General features: G+C 41.7%; 1 protein-coding gene across 4 annotated transcripts in view; it reads right to left on the minus strand.

Annotated features, from left to right (window-relative positions):
* frem1b (Fras1 related extracellular matrix 1b) overlaps positions 1-22732 on the minus strand; it is a 60260-nt gene that overhangs the window by 34923 nt on the left and 2605 nt on the right. For 2 of the 4 annotated variants that reach the window (XM_036211443.1, XM_024258677.1), the window contains 9 exons: positions 11561-11740; positions 11180-11465; positions 7360-7683; positions 7198-7292; positions 6102-6361; positions 5387-5583; positions 4732-5055; positions 3164-3272; positions 2892-3023 (listed from right to left, as the gene is read on the minus strand). In XM_036211443.1, the coding sequence (XP_036067336.1) occupies positions 2892-3023; positions 3164-3272; positions 4732-5055; positions 5387-5583; positions 6102-6361; positions 7198-7292; positions 7360-7587 (1345 nt within the window). In that variant the 5' untranslated portion in view covers positions 7588-7683; positions 11180-11465; positions 11561-11740. Of the gene's footprint in view, positions 1-2891; positions 3024-3163; positions 3273-4731; positions 5056-5386; positions 5584-6101; positions 6362-7197; positions 7293-7359; positions 7684-9166; positions 9374-11179; positions 11466-11560; positions 11741-22732 lie in introns of those variants that run through there. The other 2 variants (XM_024258678.2, XM_024258679.1) reach the window with 2 other exon arrangements.

Genomic DNA, 22732 nt, shown 5'->3' on the forward strand with positions numbered 1-22732 from the left:
ATTCAGACAAAGCGGCGGCCGCCACGCTCTCCGGGCTGGAAGGGACAAACAAGGACGGAGAGGCGGCCTCTGGCAAAGTGGCCCCAGCCCCATTTTCCACCTGATTAGGAAGGACGAGCCGGGACACTGAGACATATGCTTCCACGCTCCCTGATGGAGTAAAGCACATGGAGGAAAAGAGGCGGAAACGACCAGACGAGTTTCTGGAATTCAGTCTGCGAAGTGTGAGAGGCTGAAGGAGGAGAGCGCAAGAGGATACGCATCAGGTTACGAGTTAACATCACTGATGAAAAATCATCATCTCAGTGATAATCTAAGAGTCCGGATGAAGGATGCTCAATTGTGTTTTTGTAATATTTTAGAGTTGTAACTTCAAAAAGAACAACAATATATAACACAAAGACCATCAGACAGAAATAACACATCCTCTCTGGCATCATGAGTACAAGTATGCTTAGTCTATAAATAAATACTTGAAGTTTACTTTTTATATACTATCTATGACCTTTAAACTTAAAATGTTTGAATTTAGTCAGAAGAATTATTCAGTTAGTGTAGTAACAGAGTCGGCCTGGATTTGAACTCTCAACCATGCAGGACGAACACTCTACTACAAGACCACTGAGCTAAGCTAGTTCAATGCAGCGCTCCTTATTCTCAGCCTTTATGTATCACAACCGGTTCCGGGTCTTGAAATTTGATCACATCAATGATATTAATGATACTTCATAACCTGAATTTTTCATTGTAGAGTATAAATATTTGATGTCAAGTCCTGAACCGGATATTGATAATTCACATAGAGAAAATGGTATGGTCGAGTCAGGTGGGATTATATAAATTCGCTTCCTCCCACTCCCTTTCAAGCGATCAACTTGTGATTCATTGTGATGTTATTTTTTTTTCATGTATTATTCTTGATTGCTTGAAATAAGCCATTTTATCCATTCATTCATTCATTTACAGTTGACTTTATTACATTGCACAGAGCTGTGTGACATATTTCCAGTCTAAAGTAAGACCACTTACTAGTTTACTTCCGTTTGTGGCTATCTGTATGCGCCAATTGACCAAATCTCTGTGTACTTTCCCTGGTTTTGGTTTATTTTCATTTTTTCCTTACATTGTATGTTAGTCTGTCGTTATGTGTATACACAATGACTTCCAAAAAGGCAACGTTTGCCTTCCTGAAACACCAAACACCTAGTGCTCACAAATCGCTACCATGGTCATGTGACTTCATGGGATGAAACGTAGTTATGTTAGAACATTTAAAACTCCCCTAACAGAACTTTAAACATTTAACCAATATTTGAAGGGACTTTCGGACCACTGATCCTCCTCTCAGCTGACGAGGAGCCTCTGCCTTCTTCATGGAGCGGTAGCAGCGTGCACTAATGGTAACCTTGTGTGTGTTGAGATGTTTTAGGAAAGGGAATTACGTCTCAGACGGCTTCTACCTGACACTAAAAATTACATTTACACAAATGCATTAACACTCTGCTGTGGAGTAATTGAAAATCAACTAACAGGTCATAAAGACAATGACAGTGATAATCAGACGTGTCTTTCATGCTTGTTAGCCCAAATTAGCCCAAATGAAAAGTGACAACAGTTTTCACATGTAATTTTCTAAATACGTAAAGCCAGTACTGAGCTTTTTTTTTTTTTTTTTTGGCTGCACAGACCCGGAGGAAGGATTAAGGTAATGATTATGGTTCCGGTTCAGGTTAATGTACCAAATAGTTTCTGATCGCGGCTACATCTGCAGCTGCACTCTAGCTGCATGACATCTAACGGGACTTCATTAAATACAGCGACCAGTAACAGCATTTAGCTTTGGATCCGCGTAACACACGTGAAACAGTGCAGGAATCTGCATCTTGCCTGAATCTATTACGTGTCACCAACATGAATCTCCATCAGCTTTTGAGTTGGTTGCACGTAATTATGTAGTAATAACATCAGCCTTGTCAGTTACCATGAAAGTTTGCTATGTAGGACGACAATTTTAATCCTGTTTGCATGTTTATTTTGGAGTATTTTGCTAGAAAGATGAACAATGTGCCTAACATTTACTGAAAAAACAAACTTTTTGCTTCAGTAATATATACTTAGTTATTCCTCATAATATCTACGTAATAATTCAAAGATTAAGCAAATACAGAGATTTTTCTAGTAAAGACGTTTACCTATAGGTAAATAGGTAAACTTCTTACCTATAGGTAAGAAGTTTACCTATTTTTTATGAGTAATCAAAAAGTTATATTGTGTATTAGTAAGATATACTTTTCAAATTGTTTTAATCACTTTTGGAGCCTTCATTAATATTATGTAAAGTTTATTAGAGAAATTTATGTTTATTTTATTTACTTATGATTGGATCATAATCTTACTTGTGGATGTAAATAAAATTTACTAGAGTGTTGTTGTTCTTATATTCATAAATGCAGTGAAATGAATTAGGAATTGTTAGTGCAAACTGTTACGAGGATTTTCTTAAGTAAATCTTATACGTTTTTTTTTCAGTGTTGTTTATAGTGACTCTAGCTCCATAATACATCTTTAAACTCCAAATACTCCACTGTTCTTATGTAAACAACAGTCCATTGCCATGATTGAGCAGTCATGTTTGGAATGCGGAAGTAGGCTGTGCCTATGGTCCATTTAAGCAGATTTATTCTAAAAGTGATGATTTCAGTCAGCTGCATCTTCTGCTCTCAGAGGGTGGGGTCATATCCCCAGCTCCCATCAGGATGTGGAGATGATGGAGGGATCTTCATCTCTCGATACAAATATTATTAATGGTCTGAATCAGACCACCGCCTGCTTCAGGTTCCAACTCTCTAAGCAAATCTGGACTAAGTTTTGAGGCTTGTCGGGTGATTTACCCCTCACACTGAGCCGTCCGTGCTGAGGGCCATCCACCGCCACCAGGAACACCGCATTGATGTTGTCGCTGTCCACGATCTGCAGCTCCTCCCACGTGATTGGCCGGGACTGACCCTCCAGCAGGTCCAGACCTGAGACATCACAGGTGGACTTTGATGCTCTGCTTCAGTCCACAAAAATACAAATCCAGCAGTTCTCCAGTAAAGCAAGTCAGTGAGATCAGGACATAATCAGGAAGTGACTTGCTGTGATGTCACTCAAAGCTGCATACCCAGGTTCCAGGACACCCTGGGGGCGCTGGTTTCTGATGGCCTAATGGAGATGTGCACCAGCATGGGTGGACTGCGAAGGAAGGAGGAGTCTATCGCCTGAAACTCCACCTAAAAAAAGAAAGACTGTTTTGTAAGTAAAAAGGAAGGGATTTAGAAATGAATTAAGCATTTGTGACAGAAACCGAAAGATGGGGGCGGGAAAACAAACTTAGGATGAAGCTCTGGGCCCACACAAATTGCAAAGGGATGGTGGGAACTGAGCATATCACAAAAATGGAGCAACAACAGCATAATATTTAGAGATTCAAATACTGAATGTGATACAAAGGAGGCTGCTTGACATAAAACAAGATAAAGATTTATGTGGAGCACTGCTTTTCTCACATATGATAATGGATTTGGTCACAGAGAGAATAATTTTATATCAAATAGTGGAAATATCCCTCGATCTTCTTCCACTCATCAAGGATCGGGTCACGGTGGCAGCAGAGTCAGCAAAGATTACCAGACTTCCCTCTCCCCGGTCACTTCCTTCAGCTCCTCTGGGGAGGTGTTCCCTGGCCAGCTGAGAGACATAGCCTGTCCAGCGTGTCACTGGTCTTCTCTGGTACCTCTGTCCAGTGGGACATGCCCGTGGTACCTCTCTAGGAACGCGTCCAAGAGACATCCAGACCAAATGCCCGAACCACCTCAACTGGCTCTGCTCAATATGGAGGAGAAGCAGCTCTAGTCCGAGCTCCCTCCGGGTGACCGAGCTTCTCATCCTATCTTTAAGGGAGCGTCCAGCCACCCTGCGGAGAAAACTAATTTCAGCTGCTTGTAGTCAGGACTTTGTTCCTTTGGTCATGACCCAGAGCTCATGAAAATAGGTGAGTACTGGAACGAAGATCGACCTGTAAATTGAGAGCTTTGCTTTCTCTTTTCACCACAACAAACCGGTACAGCGAGTGCATAACAGTGGATGCCGCTCCAATCCGCCTGTCGATCTCACTGCTCTGATTCTCTCTCACTCCTGAACAAGACCCAAAGATATTTAAACTCCTCTACTTGAAGCAGGAACACTCCACCCACCAAGAGAGAGCAGACTAATAACTATTTATACCTAAAAAATAACAAAGTACGAATAATGTATTTTTCGGTTGTTTTGTACATGACCAAAGTAGAAGCAGAATAATGCCCTTCATAGTGTCCATTGTCAGAAAGTAATAGACTTCACAGAGGCAGTTCACACCACTGCAGTGATTATCCATTCCTGATAACAGACACCTCGTTCCGTACATGTTTGGATGGATTTTCTAGTTAATCTGCTTTAGTGTAAGAAAGCCTCCATGTTTCCTGGTAATGAAACTAGAACAACAATGATTATTATGAAAACCCCCAATGTTTAAGGCTTCAAATGAGTCCTTAATGAAGCGGTGTCACCAGCCTGGAGGTGTGCACACACCTTACACATTCGTGAGCCGTGAAGACGCTTAGGTGAGAAAATCACTTCATTCCAAAGATTTCAGTTGCATCTTTTTCTTCTAACCAAACCCATGTTGGTGGTCTCTCTCGACTACAGCCCTACCTCAAAGTCCCGGCGGTGGGGGGAGGTGTTGTTGGGTGGCTGGTATGCCACCTTCAGGTGGTGGAGGTCCAACCAGCTAAAGGAGTGAATGGGTCGGGTGTGGTCATCCAGGTGGGTGATGTAGCCCTCCCCTGGTGGGACCGTCACGTTGAAGACCAGCTTGTCCTGCGGTGACTCGTGGTCCTCGGCGTCCAAAGCTGCGGTGGTGAACGGAGTCAGGATAAACTGGTCCACCTCCAGGATGAAGGAAGCCATGAATCCGGCTTTGGGGGGTTGGTTCTGCATCGCACCGTGGATCAGAACTGGCAGCCACACTGCTTCCGACTGAAACAAAGGAAGCATTTCGATAACGCCGAGCTTTTAATCAAAACCAACACTTGGTGTCAACAAAATCAACACGTTCTTCCGCACTTTTGAGTGTGGACGTGTCAGAAGTAAAACAAGTTTTTCATCTTTAAGTGCTAACAAATGTTATAAGGATCTTTGAAGCCTTTTTTGAACACAAAGTGTGGCATCACCTTCTGTCTGCCAATCAATGGCACCATGAAAACACTCAGAAGACGTGACACAATCTGCTTTCAGAGAAAAGCCTCCACAAACTTCTTCCTCCAACACAACATAGTTCAAAGTTCACTGAGCTTAGTGCAGCCCTAACCTCCAGCAGAGCCCTGGTAGCCTGCTCTCGCAGCTCCACTCTGAAGGAAACGTAGTCGATCTGTGGGGTCGGAGGACTGAGGTGTTGGTACTTCAGACCCAGGCTTAAGAAGTCCTGGCAGCTGGTTTTTAGGTGACGGAGTGTCTCTGTGTCATGAAGACAGGGTTTGTTTCCAGGACACAGCGCCACCTGTCGACCTGGAGGATCAGAGCAAGAGAACGCCAAAAACACACTTCATGATGTTTTTAAAATGTTTTTTTATTAAACAATTGAAATTCTTTAGGTTTCTCATTCTGCAGATAACTTTTATGGTTTGATTTTTATCAAATCAAAGTTAGTTTGATAAATATCTTGTTTTATAATCGTTTAAAATGTAATTTAGCTTTTCATTTAGCTTTTTTCTATTATTTGATCACATTTTTAGCATACTTCACATTGTAGCTGAATAGCAAAACACATTAAGGCCTGATCCCATCAGAATATATAGAAATATTATTTACTGTTATCATGATGATACATATTAGTTTGTATTTATAAAAAACAAACAAACAGTCTATTATTGGATGTGCAAAACGTCTACATGCCAATGAAGCATTTAGCTCTAAACAGAGCTCAAGTCCCAGATTAAACTATAAAATCTAAAAGTAAAGTTTTCACTATTACCAGCATTTTTGAAGAAAAAAAACGGATCTCTGATGCAGGACAGTGGACCAACCTTTCCTCTGAGGGGCGTTGTCCTCCCTGACCAGTTGACCTGCCGACGGGACGCTGGTGTCGCTGATCATTAACCTGACAGTGCAGATGCGGTCGGCAGCAGCCTTGATGGTCAACACAGAGCTGTTGATGGGGTTAGATAAGCCCAAGAACTGAGGAACCACGAGTGGCGTGCTGCCCAGAATCACAAGACCAGACCGGGTCTCCACCACCTGGACCCTGAAGATCACCACCTCCATCTGAGTATCCACAGACCTGAAGCTGAACGCAGAAATCATAGAGGCTGCTGGGCTTCAAAGTAGACTGAAAAGTAGCAAAGTTGGTGATGCTCTTGAAGAATAAAATCTCAGTTTAAGAGTTAGTGATGGTCAGTTAGGAGCTCTGGATGAACCTGGTAGACCTTCTAGACTTGTTTCCTACTCAGAAGTACAAAGACTGATCTCTGAGGCACTGCTTTTTGCTCCCTGACGCAAATGGACCAGACGACCAGAGAAACGATCACTGCACTGTGCGAGCCGGCCGCGGAGATCTGCGGCGCTTCCTGTCTGGTGTGAACCAGAGCATAGGTTAACAAGGCGGCACTTCTGCATGCAGTGTGAACCAGGTGTTACTCAAAAATGTGTGAATGGTTCAAATACTGCTTTGGTGTTGTTGGTAGTGAGGAATGAACAGTATAATACGCTTAAAAGCTCAAAAAACTGATTTGTATTAATTGACACAATGAGTATTTGATTTTTAAATGAACTTGTGCTGCTGTTAAAAGTAAAAATAATAATACAAATTATAGATTTATTTATTTTTTATAAATTATAATAAATTGTTATATAGAAACATATATTACTTTATAATTAAAATTAATTATCACTATAATTTAAATATTGTAAATATTTGAAAGCTACATTTTTTTAACAAATACCTTAATGGTCACAAATATAAATAAAGAATATCTTTCTAAATGGAGGGGTGTAACTCGCAGCATTTTGGTTTGTAGGGAACTTTTATTGTGAAATGTTGCAGACCGCTATTCTCTACATTTCTTTCACTGTCAGACTCTTCCTGAGGGAGGTTGAACAGAGACTTGGATCCTGCTGACTGACCTGTAGACTCTCAGCATCACCGTGTCCTCGTCCAGCAGAGGACTGCCGTTGTGGACGTACTTCACTTCATCCTCCAGGAAGTTGCAGTCAAACACCTGCAGATCCCACAGAACACAGTGATGACTCAGCAGACTCTCCAGCAACATTCCATGCTCCTCTGACCTGTGGACTCAGCTTCCCCACTCTCTGAGTCACCGGTTCGTTCAGCACCACTTCCACTTTGCAGTCGGCATCCGCGTCGGCGACGATGCTCAGCTCAGAGTTTGTAATGAAAACCATGCGGCCTCTGGGCACCTGAACTCCAGAGTTTACCAAGACCAGGGAGCGAGCACAGACTGCTGCCATGATGGTTAGCAGCAGCAGCAGCAGAGAAGGGCTGACAGCCTCCATGCTGCCTCCTCCTTCACTGATCTCTCAGATGCAGAGTCGAGGTGTCTGAGTTCCCGTCAGTCTTCAGATTCATCCCCTCACCTCTTCATCTGCAGCCTGAAACAAGAAAGAGATGAACGTCTGTTCCATTTCAGTTCAGTCTTCTCATCTGCAACTGGATTTAATGTATCACAAACGTTTGACTCTCGTCTCACCTGCAGTGATCCCACAATGACCTTAAAAACGTAAGGATGCCTTCAGGAGACTGGACGCTAATTTTGTGAGTTACACCATTTTAAACCAAAAGTAAGGTATTTGAAAAGTTGCTATGGAAAAAAAATATATATATTTTTGAATATTCAAAAACTGACTTGCTTTAAAGTTGGCATGAAAGACAGAGAACTCTTTAAGCGTGTGGGGTTGAGAGCTGAAAATTGGCGCTTGGCTTGGAGTCTCAGTTTGATGTAAAATACCATCTCAATGGAGGCGATGTTCTAAAGCAAGATGGCCAACCCTGCTCGTCAAGAGCTTCAACTATGACTATGTCAAAGTCCTTTACTACTCACTTTATAGTGCGTTTGGCATTTTGTATTGCAGTCCGAGTCCACACTTAAAAATACAGTGCCCTAGATATTTCCCAGAAGTCTTTGTGAAAAACATGTGCCTCAATGCTCACTACATTAGCGAATATGGACCACAATGCATTGAAAAATGTTGGCCAAAAACAATTGTTTAAGTGTAATTTTGTAATAAACCATCCACATTTTCATCTTCAGAACACAGTAGAGCCATAAATACATGTCGTGAAATGTTTGTACTGATTTGATTTTCACTTTGTGAAACCGATGATGTCATATCTGGTGTTTAAAAAACAGAAAGAAACGTAGTGAGAATGCTGTCCAAACTGCTTTTCAAAATCCAGGGCACTAGATAGTCCTGCACTATATTGTTGTTTTAGTAGTTAGAGATTAAGGTGAGAATTCGGGCATAATACTTGACTGTTTTCCAATTTTCCCTGGACTGCCTGACGCTGACAACCTAAATCAGGTGTGTTCACTGTGGAATGACTTGAGTCAGCTGGTCAGGCAGAGCTGGAAAACAGGCAGGGTTGGGACTCTCAAGGACCAAGATAAGAACTAGGATTTGGTTTTAGTGTTTCACTAAGAACACTAAGTGTTCTACCCAAATTAGAGCAAGACATTTTTTTTTGGCAGACATGTTTTGGCAAACATGTTTGACAATGCTGGCATGAAAGCAAAGATCCTGCATCATTCATCCTTTACGAAACTGGACCAAATGAACGTGTTCTCATTTAAGTTTAAAATCACAGACAAACTTCCACCTTTGTCCTAACCGACGAGGCAGCAAACAGGAGGCGAGCACACGTCCTTCCCTGAGGTTTGGAAAGTTGCTCCGAGACCAAACACCATCAGCTGCTCCTGATGCCTTCAAGGAGGCTCGGAAAAATCTTTCCTCAAAGAGGACCAGCGTCTGATGCAAACCCTAGGAACCTCAAGTAAAGCTGTAGTCTCAGAATTTCCGACATGGAACATCACTCCCCCCACCACCACAGTCCCATAGATTAAGCGACAGCACTCACTGAGATCCTCCTCAGATCAACACCTTCTGCTCCTCAGCTTGAGTCTAGACCACAGCTCAACACGATAGCTGCTCCACTTCGGCAGAAACAAACTCCCAGCATGCAGCTGCCGCAGAAAAGAAGTCCCAGCCCCTGCCACCCCCCTTCATAAAGAGACTTGTTCACCCTCCTTTTAAACTCAAATCAGAGCCCAAAGCAGGAACTACGGGGTTAATGTGTGCGACCCCCCTGGAGGCACATGGGCCGGCCTTTTAACGGAGGTGGAGGGGGGGTTAACATCAAACGGGGATCAAAGGCGTCACTTCCTGTCTAGCTGGGATGTTGGTTTGTGGTTTATTAAGAATGTTTCTGAGCCTGATTCCACAAAAACTTCATCTAACTAAATGACTGCAGGTCTGGGGGGTTAGGAAGAGTATGTGTAGGAGGTTCTGGAGGTTCAGGTCTTATAACCAGACAGCTTGAGCTGTTCTGCTAAGCTGACCCCTCTCTAACCTTTGACCTAAGGGTTACCATCTCATGGAAACACCTCCTGAAGTTCAACTGAGACTGACGACTCAATTAAGTCGAATCAAGCATTTGAATTCTTTCTGTCTGACAGATTGCTGGCTCTTCAGTTTTTTGACCAATACCATTTCTGCTTCAGAAATATTACAATTTTTCAAAAAATGTTGCCAGTAGTGTTTTAATCATGATTATGAAGTTTTTAACCAAAATTCCACAACCTAAATGTCTCAAAAAGCCATTTTTGATGTTGATCTGAAACCTCCAAAAACCTTTCAAAAACCTCCTCTGAGGGGGCGTGGCTTTTGGAGCTGAGATGAGTAGCCCCGCCCCCGATTCCCCCCAACCGTCTGATTATGATAGGTCTGTGTCTCGCTAGCGAATATCTTCTCCGCTGCCACATAAAAATGTCCATCAATCTGGGTAATGTCCAGCCGTATGGTTCTGATCCAGATGTCAGCTGGACGAGGAAGTGAAGATCTTCATGGACAGAACTTCCTCCAAAATCCTGATTCTTTCTCCTTCCAGTTCACCAAAGACTCTTTTAGCTAATTCTCCAATGTTTATTGACTGTGATCAATACATTCAATCATTGGTTTCTCAGAGTTCTTGATAAAATAATCAAAGCTAACATCAAAATGCTCTTTCATTGATTTACAATCCTTTCCAACTGCGGTCAAATGAGCCGCCGTTCACATTTCCGTGGTCACATCAAGAAGCTCCGTGGAGTCTGGTGGAGATTTTCCAGCGTTCTCAGTCCTGCTACCGTAAGTATTGGATGAAACTCACACCAAAAATCCAGTGATGCTGATTTGACCACAGAAATGGGAAGTAAAGAAGGTTCATGAAATCAAATTGAGCCAGTCTGTGACAGTTTGGTTGACACGATTTCATTCCTAAAGGATTATTGAATCTGAGAGGAGCAGTCTGAGAAGAGTCCAACAGTCTAAAAATAAAAAGAGAACCTGGAAACATTCAAGAAAAGTCTAAACAAACCATAACTAAAACATGAGAGCTGTAGATTTGTCTTAGCTACATTTTAGTCTATTTAATGGGAAGTTGCAGAAAGATGTAGAAGGAAACAATGCCAGAAGAAAAGAGTAAAGGACATCGAGAAAGAAAGAAAGAAAAAACAGATAACAAAAGGTTAAAAAAAACACACAAATTTATCAAAAAGAAATTCTGAAATTTAGAAAACTCAGTGCCATAGAAGGCGGAGAAGCTACCACCTAATAAGTACGAAGAGAATCGACCTGTCAAACACTGAAGAGAATGGACCCACTTAGCACCAGTGTTTGGAGTAACCCCTTTTACATATAACGCTGAACAAACAGAAACCTCTTCATCTGTCTTAATTCCATGTTCCACTACAAGAAACTGTCCGCCCTGAACTGAACTTCCTTGATTCCACAGAGGTCTTTCTTCAGTTACAGAGTATGAACAGTTAGACAAGTGTTTTACGGAGAAAAAAGAAAGGAAGAAAAGTGTACAGATGAGAAGAGCTCAACAAACCTGCAGCAGCTGGAGCTTCTCTCGTCAGTCTGTTTCAGCTTCACTGAAGCCACAATGGACAGAGAGAGCAAACAGGAAGTGGAAGTTCTCCTCTTTTACAGCCCCTCTGTCTGCTGCTCAGATTAATGGACTGGGATCTGCAATCCCAGAAGAGTCCGGGCTTGTTCACAGCCACGTGCCTGACCCGCTCAGCTTTGATCTCCAGAAATACTCATGTTTGCCTCCCAAAGCTTCCTCTGAGATCAAGGTGTCAAAGCTGTAATCTGTGTGGAAGACTTTTTCCCACCTGATGGGGAAGATCAAGCAGGAGGTCAAGGGAACGTCTTTTAACAATCGTGGCTTTATTATTAGAGGATCAACAAAAGATTACTTAAGCATGACCTGGAATTGCAGTACCACTGTGGGCCACTAGGTGCTGGGTCCCAAACAGGTGTCTTTAAAGTGAATGAATCCTGGTGTTCACGTGATCCGTTGGTTTTTAGTGGGAGATTCGAAGCCAGTTTTAGGTTCTGTGATTGTTGCCATCCAGACAGGGTAGTACAGCATCAAAGCCCCGCCTCTCTGTGGTGTAAAAGGCAACAAACAACAGAAATAAACATAATAAAAGGAAAAACAAGCCTGCCTGTAGTTGATGTTGTAAATCTGTTTCGGAAACACTCATGGTCTTCTGCCATCATGCTTCCATTTGAACCAGATTCTGACACAACACTGACAGTGGTCAGTTGGAGCAAACGCTTTTTTTCTGGTTTTGGCCTGTGCAGAACTTCATTTTGCATGAATTAAATATGTGTACATTGTGCTCTATCAACCCTGTTTGGGGTTCTGTGCTGGTTATTTTGGGAAAACATTCTATTAAAGAGAACCTTAATAAGTTTCATTATTATGAGTTTGATATATGTGTGATTATTTTTTAACATTGTCTACAATTAAGGGTTGAAATAAAATAAATAATCAAATCAAGTTGGGTCAAACATTGATGAGCAGAGCTTAACAGTATCAGAACAAGTTTCTTTGTGGCTTGTGAGGAATACATTCAGATGTGGTTAATGTTTAGAGAAGGCTGCAAGTCTGGACTCTGTCTGACAGAATCCCATCCTGGATGGATTCTGCTGTCAATCTGTCGGATCTGTTTTCTTCATCAACGTGGACCCTCTGTGGGTTCTGATCCAGATTACTTCTGCAGGCGCTGGAGGAATCCACCCTCAGTTAATGGAGGAACCAGAGGATCAGCTGAACAATGAATTATGGTTTCATGCCCAGCTCAAACTCATATCCAGATCTTAGAGTATGGATAAACACTAGGACAGTAAATACTAACTGCATAGTTTACTTTGAAATCTAGAACATTATTTTTGTTTTAAACACTGGAGAAGAAAAAGCTGATGTAGTCAAACCAACATTTAACCCTCCCAATCTTCCTGACTGGGATCAATCAAACTATAATGCAGAAACTCTTTTTTTGTTTCAACACCTTTCTGCGCTGCAGAAACTTTGTCAATAAAACAATAAAAATGCAAATGCACAAAGGCCGAATCCAAATTCTTCCTCTACCCTTCTCCCTAACACTCTAATTGTAGGGGCATTCTGAGAAGTAAGGTTGTCCGAGATAGTTTTTTGAGTAGAGCTGGGTTGATAAAATTGACTAATCAATTTGAATCGATTTAAGGTTAATAGATCAACAATCGATTCATAAAAATAGAGACCGATTTGGCACATAAAGCTAACGTCTTCTAGCTTGATGCTAACATTTGATGGAATTTTACTTAGGACGGCTAATGCTAACACTATATATTATAATGTCACTGAGTGGGAGAAATGTCCATCCAAATTTGAAGACACTATTTTTCCAAAATTCTCCGTTTGGAGTAGAGAGAAGCTGTAGGGGTAGGGGAAGAATTCGGATTCAGCCAAAGAAGTTGCAGGCAAAATCTGGCAGAACATTGATCTATAAATTGAAGATGAAGAAGAATCAGTTTTGGTTTCTTCACCCAGTCCGTGTCCGTTCCACCTGAAAGAACCCAGAACAGAACCAGGACTCCATGGAGAGATAATTGGATGAGCTGGAGAAGGACAGACATTCTCAAAGAAAAAAAGGAAAAGATAAATGAAAAAAGGAATAAGTAGGAATTTTGATTTGTGTTCTTCTACTTTTTAAGTTTTATTTTTTTGCGTTTTGCAATGTTTCAAATATTTGCTAATAATAAGTTCAGAACTATAATTAAGCTTACTTTTGTTTTTTAGAATTCCAGCTTCACTTCACACCTCTGGTATCTGTAGTTTTTTAAAGGACTTCCGTTCAAGAAACTAAAATCCATAAAATGTCAAAAATATAAATACAAATACAATATATATATACAGTATGTCACAAAAGTGAGTACACCCCTTACATCTCGGCAAACATTTAGTTATATCTTTTCTTAGGACAACACTGCATAAATGTCTCTTTGACACAATGAACAGTAGTCAATGTAAAGTTAGTATAACAGTGTAAATTTATTGTCCCCTCAAAATAAATAAAAATACAGCCAATAATAGCTGAAACTCTGGCAACAAAAGTGAGTACACCCCTAAGTGAAAGTGTACAAATTGAGCACAAATGATCATTTTTCTTCCCCTTTGTCATGTGAACCATTAGTGTTGCACTGTCTCAGGTGTCACCAGTTAGCAGGTGAGTTAAAATTCGGTAAAAAAGCTCTTCCACTCTCTTAACCGGCCACTGAAAGTTCAACATGCCGCCTCATGGAGTCAGCTCTCAGAAGACCCGAAAAAATGAATTTTTGCTTTACATAAAGATGGACTAGACTGTAAGAAAATAGCCAACACTCTGAAACTGTGCTGCGGCACAGTGGCCATGACCATCCACCGCTTTAAGAGAACAGGTTCTTCTCAGAACAGGCCTCGCCATGGTCGGTCAAAGAAGCGTCACATTCAAAGACTGGCTTTGGAAAACAGACGGATGAGTGCGTCCAGCATTGGGGCAGAGATTGAAGGGATGGGAGATCAGCCTGTTAGTGCTCAGACCGTACGCCCCACACTGCATCAAATTGCTCTGCATGGTTGTTGTCCTAGAAGGAAGCCTCTTCTAAAGATGATGCTCAAGAAAGCTTGGAAACAATCTGCTGCAGACAAACTAAGCACCAGGATTACTGGAACAATGTCCTGTGGTCTGATGAGACCAAGATCAACAGATTTGGTTCAGATGGTGTCAAGCATGTTGGGCAGCAACCAGGTGAGGAGTACAACGACAAGTGCGTCTTGCCTACAGTCAAACATGGTGGTGGGAGTGTCATGATCTGGGACAGCATGAGTGCTGCTGGCATTGGGGAGCTACAGTTTATTGAGGGAAACATGAATTCTAACATGTCCTGTGACATTCTGAAGCAGATCATGATCCCCTCCCTCCAGAAACTGGGCCTCAGAGCAGTGTTCCAGCATGATAATGACCCCAAACACACCTCCAACATGACCACCGGCTTGCTAAAGTGGCTGAGGATAAAGGTGATGGACTGATGGACAGGTGATGGTCCCCAGACCTAAACCCCATAGAACACCTCAGGGGCATCCTGAAGAGGAAGGTGGAGGAGCACAAGATGTGAAACGTCCACCATCTACATGATGTTGTGATGGAGGAGTGGAAGAGGATTCCACTGGCAACCTGTAAAGGTCTGATGAACTCCATGGCCAGGAGACTTTAAGCCGTGCTGGAAAATGATGGTGGCCACACAAAATATTGACATTTCTCATTTTTACTTAGGGGTGTACTCACTTTTGTTGCCAAGGGTTTTAGCTATTATTGGCTGTATTTTTATTTATTTTGAGGGGACAATAAATTTACACTGTTATACTAACTTTAGACTGACTACTGTTCATTGTGTCAAAGAGTCATTTATTCAGTGTTGTCCTAAGAAAAGATATAACTAAGTGTTTGCTGAGATGTGAGGGGTGTACTCACTTTTGTGACATACTGTATGTGTGTATATATATATATATATATATATACACATATACTTTAGAAGCAAACTTAATTTAAAACATAAAATTCTTACTAATACAGTAAACAGATTGTTTTGCCTTTTAGGACGTATCTCGAGTTCCTGAGATTCAGATGCCTGACGATTCACTCAGGAGTCAGAACCAAGAACTATTAGTTTTTTCCATTAAGTAATCCACTCTAGAAGATAAAGTTGGGGACAAACCGCCTCATCTGTACACAAAGTTAGTGTAACTTTGTCTTGGTTGTGTTTTGAGGCTCAGTCCTGGTCTGAAGCCGGCAGCATTGCTGGAGCCGTCTTCAGCCAACAACCAGCAGAGGAACTTTGTCTGGAGACTCATGTACTGATGGTGAAGTTCAGGCATGTTCTTCAGCGACGGCTCCTGCAGATGTTCCTCTGCTGCCTCACGGACTTGTGCATGAGCTGAAGCTCGTCTGTCACACTGACTTAAGCTGATTGGACGCTCTGCTGCCAGAAACGCCGCTGACTTCCAGCCCACTGTCCGGCTCTCTGATCTCTTCTGACTGCTACCCTTTTGCTCGGTGACTTGAGAGCTCACGATGGCGTTTGGCTCCCTGCCCACCTCTGCTGGGCCCCGGGGCCCCTGTCAGCCTGACACTGGGACTCCTTCACCGCCTGAAATTAATTTGCTTCCTCACTGACCCATAATTAAAACCTCAACAGTCGGAGAGGGTGACTGGAGAAAAACTCTGTTTTACTCGAAGTTTCTTTGTTGACGTGCTCTCAGTTTTTTGGCTGCTCCGCAGCCTCCTCCCTGACACCCCCTGCTGGCACCTCCTAACCGCCCACTTGGCTGGGAAAGCAAGGAGGGTTGGCTGGGCTTTGAGCGACCGTTTTCAGGTGAGCAGCAGCCTTCAGTTAGTCCTGAGGGTTCTGGAAAGATTCACAGTTCCTCCATGACGGCGCCGGTCTGTTCTGCTGCTGCTGCTCCTTATCAGCACACCAGCTGCTCCACTTCCTGTCTGTAAACCAGCTAAACTCAGTTTTCAGTGCAAACTTTACCATCAAGCAGTCTCCAGCAAAAAGAAAAAAATACTCTTAAAACCCAATCTGCTGAGACAGATCAGCTTCAAAATTGTTGATTCTTTAAAGTTTAGATATGTTTTGTACTTTTTAGTAACAGGACAGGAAATACTTCATAACACTAGCTAAGCTTTAGTCAGAGCTTGGTTAAGAGGATAAATTAAAAATGGGTTGAAGCTAGAAAAAAAACATCCATCCATCTTCCAAGTTTGCTGAATCCCTTTCAGGGTCATTTGGGCTGCTGGGGCCTATCCCAGTTACTGGGCAGCCTGGACAGGATGCCAGTCAGTCAGTTGCCGGGCTGTAACAGACAATGAAACTGGAAAATGAACTCTGTAAACATCACAGAATACCGACTGATTATAGGACAGGGAAAGAGAGGCTGGAAAGTAAATATTAACTTTTTTGTAATGCTGCAGTAAGTTCGGTTAAATTCAGAGTATTTGTTTACAAAAAATTTAGAGTAAAAATGTATTTTAGATCGCTGTTTGTTAGTAGCAGTATGATAACAAGTCAGGTTAACCCTAGTTGCAAGTTATTAGTAATTTAGTTCCGTGTGGGTCAAAAGTTAGTTTTAGTTTTGTTAAAGTCCCGGTCTGATCATGTTTTAAAATATTGTCAAAGTGTTTCCAGTGGTCTTTTAAATGTGATGACATCATTTTTAGTAAAAAATCTGTGTTGTTTTTTGGGCCAGGCATCGATTGAAAAAATGTAATAATTAATCACAAACCTTAGAAAAAATTAATTAATGTTTTTAGTTACAGTATTTGCCGACCACTTGTTATCTGCAAATAGTCAAAACTGTACATTTAGAACATTTGTTTCTATTTAATGCTGTATATTGATAAAAATAGTTAATCAGATTAAACACACTTTTGTTAAATAATAGTGATTATTACATTTTATGACAATGTGCGGCTTTTCAACAACAACAGACCAGAAAGTTTTTCCCAAAGTTTTATTGTCTGGAATTTTTTAATTTATTAGAAGTTAAGTGTTAACCCAGAAGTGTATTCTGTGTGCACAAAACTGACGTGCAGACATAAGAAACGTACCTACACACCCACGAATAAATAAATAAATAAATAAAAAGTTCCGGTTGCATGGGCCAAATGTTCTATACACTGCTCAGGTTTCTACTCTAGTAAAGTACTAAGAACTGATTGAATATTTATTCCTTCTGTAAGTGACGCACGCTTTGGAAAGCCTGAACTGTCTGAGGCAAAGCAGAAGACTGTTTTTTAGTGAGGTGTAATTAATTTGAGTTAATAAATATTAATGTGTTGATTATTTTTTATTAATCGCATGCGTTAACGTTAACAGCCCTAGCTGTTTTCTAGAACATAGTTTCTGCGGAGCAACAGGAGTTAATTAGAAATTAACCTCTGAGTTGGGGGCGGGACTGTTGCTGCAAAGTTCTGATCCAGATTCCAGCTCAGATGAGGAAAACAAAGACGTGCACGGATCTATTTGTCTGTAAGCGGATGCATCAGCATGCATCAGCAGGAAGCTTGTTGCCTGCTGTAGTAGCTTCAACGTCACACCTACAAGCATTTTCAATTGCATTTTTTTGTCTGGTTCTGATTCACATGGATTTGTATAAAAGATACTCAGTAAATACAGTTTTGAGCTTTATTTTTTTTATATACATGTCTTCCATAATGAGTAAAATGTGAAAAGAACATGTCAAAAACACAATTTTCATAGGAGTAGCTATAGAGTAAAGTTTAGTGTTGGCAGGTTAAAGTTTATTGCACGTTAGTTACAGTGTATTTGCAGTCTTCATATCTTGATTTCATGTCAGTTGACAGTTTGTTGCAGGTTTGATAGGTGGTTGCAGGTTTAGGCTGTGCCGTCCTCACGGTAGCCTAGGTCATGTCAGGTTTGTTCACTTCTGGTTCTGTTGGAGTTTATTGCTGGGAAGTGTTTGACTGTTTGTGTTGATCTTCTCTCAGGCCATTAGTCCCATTAGAGAGTCTTACTGGGAACCAGTGGAGGTCCGGAGTCATTCTGGGAACCTGTCAGGTCTGATTCATCACATCAACGACTGACCCACTGACACCCTCCTCCTCTTTGCCTCTTTCCCTTCCTCACGCCGGGACGGGATGGCTTGGTGAAGGAGATAATATGAGGATGCACTCACACACAAACACACACTGGCCTGCAGCTTGGCCAGAAGTATCAGGTGATCCTGGGCTGAAAAAGTCTGCATTGATGATGGATGGGCAGTACGGAGGGGGAGGGGGGTATGACCTCCTAATGATGATGAGGAGGAAAAGGCTCATGCTCAGATTATGCAAATGAAGCATCGCTTTGATGCAAAACAAGCCGGACTGGCCGCTAATGTTTCTCCAGTCGTGAAAGGGCGAGCCTCCCTGGGAGAAATACCAGGAGAGGGGCGTGAGGGGAGAAAGGGGTTATGGGGGGAGCTGAGGGAGTCTGGGCAGTAAGTGGAGCTGGGCGGCGTCTCCCCGAGCATTATACATTATCATATTTCCACGTAATTAGTTGGTTTTTCCACATGAAATGAGGAAACGGCTCGACGGTGCGTTCACTGCCGCGAGGACAGCCTGCTTCCGCTGCCCCTCTTCTTCTTTGTAGAGCTGAACTTTAACCTCTGCTCTCACATTATCAAACACGCGCGGCCGCGCTAATGACTACAAACTCAACAGATCCAATTAATACAAGAACAAAGTTGTAAGTGAATTAGCGGGAGGCTCCAGGGGCCAGAGGGACCTCACTGGTTCTACTACAGAGTAGGGGTGGGCGATACAACGATAAAAAAAGGTCTTACGATCTTCAAAGCTGACGATCCGTCATTTTTGAGAGATATTTTATCACGATCTTCTACGAAAAGCTGCAAGAGCAAGAAGGCAAAAGCTTGTTGACTGCCTGTGACTTTAAATCACAGTTGCTCCTCCTCCCCGGTGTGTTTTCTTGTAATCAATGACATATTACTAGATTGGAAGTCACATGACATACGGCGTGACAGACATGCGCCATCATTATGGATCTAGTCTTCTCGAGTAATGAATGGTGGAGGTCTGAAAAAGTAACAAAAGGAGACGCAGTGTTTTTCAATCAACTTCAAAAACCTTGACAACAAAATAATCAGATGGAGAGGAATCATCAGAGGACAGGAATCGCATTTTAATAGAGAGAAATCAGGCTGGGAACTGTGAACTGTGTGCTAAAGTGGGTGCTAGCAACTCATGAGAGGCATGCTAGTTTGGTTCTTAATCCGTGGCGTCACTGTTGAGCTTTTTTCTTGCTCGTACGGACTGGAGAAAGCCCAGCTAGAGTAAACAATGCTAACACTAGCTTTCTGCTCAGTGACATAAACACAGCAGAGAGCAGATGTTAGTGAAGGAGCTGTGGATGTAAACTTTAACCTGCCACAACATTTACTGCTAGTATCTCTGTGTTTGGAAAATTAACAGTTTGGCAGGTGTATTTGATGTTATCATCCAAGTTTAAAAATGTTTTTTGTATCAGTTAAAGATGCTAGCTGGAGCCTTTTTCTCAAAGTACAATGAAATTGTCTATGTAAATCAAAGAGATTGAGATTTATTTACCATGTATGTAATTCAAAAATAATAAAAGTTTTAGTTTAATTTGAAAATGTGGTAAAGAGTGTTTTTATTAATATTGTTATTATTATTTAGCACTTTGAGATGATTTTAATAGGGCAATGACTTTATCAGTCATTCATGCTATAAACTTCATCAGTCTCCCTCATTTCTGGTCTTGGGTGACAATCATTTACAAGCTCTGTTTTATGGATTTTAGCACAGAGGCAAAATAAAAACACAGATATTTAGAAGCTGTTCATTTGACAGCAATGCATTATCTGTAGCAGTAGAAGGTGCAATTCTTGCACTATTTACAGATTAATCTTAATAGATAACTGTTTAATTTGAATAAGTATAAATATTTGCTCAAAATGTATTTACTTCTTTCAACTAAAAAAATCACTCTGTCGTGCAGATTATCCGTGCGTTTTAGTTCCATCAAGAAGTCCTTTTCTATCGCCATGGAAGCTACTGCTGAAAGTTGAGCCTGCCCTGACGTATTTCTGGCATAAGTTTTAATTCGCTTCAGGGCTGAGAATGTCCGTTCAACAGAAGCAGTGGACACGGGGCTTGCTAGCTTCGGAGTTGCCCGACCCCGCTTAACAATGTCCAGCTTTTCTTGAAAAGTCCGTTTTGAAAACGGCTTTGACAGTAAGTCTGCAACCAAATCCATTTCTTCTCCTCCTTCAGCCATTGTGGATTGACAAACCAGCTATTAAATTCGATATATTTGCCTGTGCAGGTCGCTACAGATTCAGTTTACCAGCTCTGCCTAGTACACTCTCCGATTATCCAATCACAGCGCGTGAAAATCCTGACGTTTCCGTGGCCTATCACGTGGTCTCCTCCAGATCTGATTGGTTGAAGCAACAGTTTGGTGGACCATTATTTTATGCTGCAGGGCCCGCAGAACTGATTGTGAAGGCCTTCAGGCAGATTTCTTTGACCCTAGCAACAAATGGTGCTGCAATGAGATTGGTTAATGCTTAAATAGGAAAATACACGTCTGGAAGCAGCGCAACCAGGGAGACAGCAATGAAAGGACGAAGACAGAGCATTTGGAATTATAGAATACGTATTCACGGAAATAAATAATAATTAATATCAGTCTGTGATTCAGATATTTTTAGGCCAGCAGAGAAGGCCTTGCAGGCCCTGACGGCCCGCCACTGGTTAATCATTATTTTTTTAATTGGTAAATGGTAGAACCATGGTAAAATCATAGACTGTAAAAAACAATGGACAGATACTGGACACTGAGGTCCCCCATTGGAAATGCATTACTTCCTCTCCTCGCGAAAGTAGGCCGCCGCTTTCACTGTCAATTCCTGAAACGGATACCGCCATTTGCAACCCATCTTCAGCGATTGGTCTGAGTCATAGCTGAGTCATGGAATCTACAGGAAGTACTGTCGCCAATCAGGAGTGAGATTATTGCAACCGTCTGCCGCTTTCCACGCCTCAACCACGTGACCGCGGATGTAAACAGCTTCTACTTTAATCACGGCGGCTCGGGAGAATTGTACAAGTCATTGTCAAAGCCTTTGAGGGAGAACCATTCCAACATTTGATTCTGTCAGCGGTCCTTTTGGATTTACTTACATTTATTCCTTTTTGTTGACATAAAAGGAGCATTTGAGAGACGCCGCTGGAGAAATGCACGTGTCCCTCTCGCGCGGGTCGCAGCTTTTCAGTTGTCATTCGCGGCCAGGTTATAGTCTGATCAGATGCACGTGAGAAGCGCGTTCAGCGGTATTTAAAATAAATAACCATCCTAACAAGAGAGCAGCTGGATCTTTTTTCTGTTTGAAAATACCACCAGGTCCAAGTTTGTCTCGCACTCCTCAGACGGCTGCGTCTAATTCAGGCTGAAGCTGGAAAATTGCGGCGGAGATTAAACTTTGGTTGGTGATTTTATGCGCATATATGCAACTTATAGTTTATAAGCTACAACCAAAACAGTGAAATAACGAAAAACGAACGTTAAACAAAGAAAAAAGTCCAAAGCACATAACCTCAGAGTGAAATCTATTTCTACAGAGTAAATCCTCATCTAAAAATGTCGACAGCATGCTCCTCTTGTTGTTTTAAACTGCTGCATCGGTACATTCCATTGAGGAAAACAACAGTAGGACAATGATTGGTACATTGTTGAATTGTAAAGTAGGTGTTAAAAGGTCTTCACGGACTCATTGATGAAGTCTGCTCCCATTGGCTACCCGTCATCTGTCACTCAAACCCCCCAGACGGTCGACGTCAGACCCACAAACGCTTATTGAGCCATCTGATTGGTCAATTTATAACTCTAATAATTTGTGATAATGGAAAAAAATCTTGTAAAAAAAATTAGGATTAGAAAAAAGAAGTTAATCAGAAAGCAGCAGAGGAAGAATGATTATTCTGACATATAAAATGACTGAGAAATAACTGTCTGTTTCTCAATGTAAGTCAATGGGACTTTGGCCTTTTTGCAACCCAGTGGTACTTCCTATATGGAACACGGAAGTAGGGGGGCTTGCTTCGTCCAGTTATTCTATATACAGTCTATGGGTAAAATTCAAAACGAGAAAATCAAAATAGAAAAAAAAACGTTTTTTATTTTTATTTCAGCTTCAAAACGCCTGGCATCACTTGATTAGCGCCCTCTGCTGTTGAATTGATAAAACAGCACTCTTTAATGTGTTTTCAGTGATTGTGATTCATGAAGCAGACTGAAGCTGTGGACCAACGTGGCACGTCTGTGGACTCGCCAGTCCACCTCCGGTGTCAAACAAAGAAATAAAAATAAAGAAAACAAAAGGTTTGAGGGCAAGGGGAGTGGGTGGCGGCTTCTGCAGCGGTAGCAGAATGGACTGTACCATTCAGGGTTTATGGACTGTACAAACAGGATTGAAAAGATAAGCGGTGCACTAAGAAGCCTTACTAGAAATAAATATAAAACGTAT

Source organism: Oryzias melastigma, linkage group LG4, assembly GCF_002922805.2.
Source record: "Oryzias melastigma strain HK-1 linkage group LG4, ASM292280v2, whole genome shotgun sequence".
NCBI lineage: Eukaryota > Metazoa > Chordata > Actinopteri > Beloniformes > Adrianichthyidae > Oryzias > Oryzias melastigma.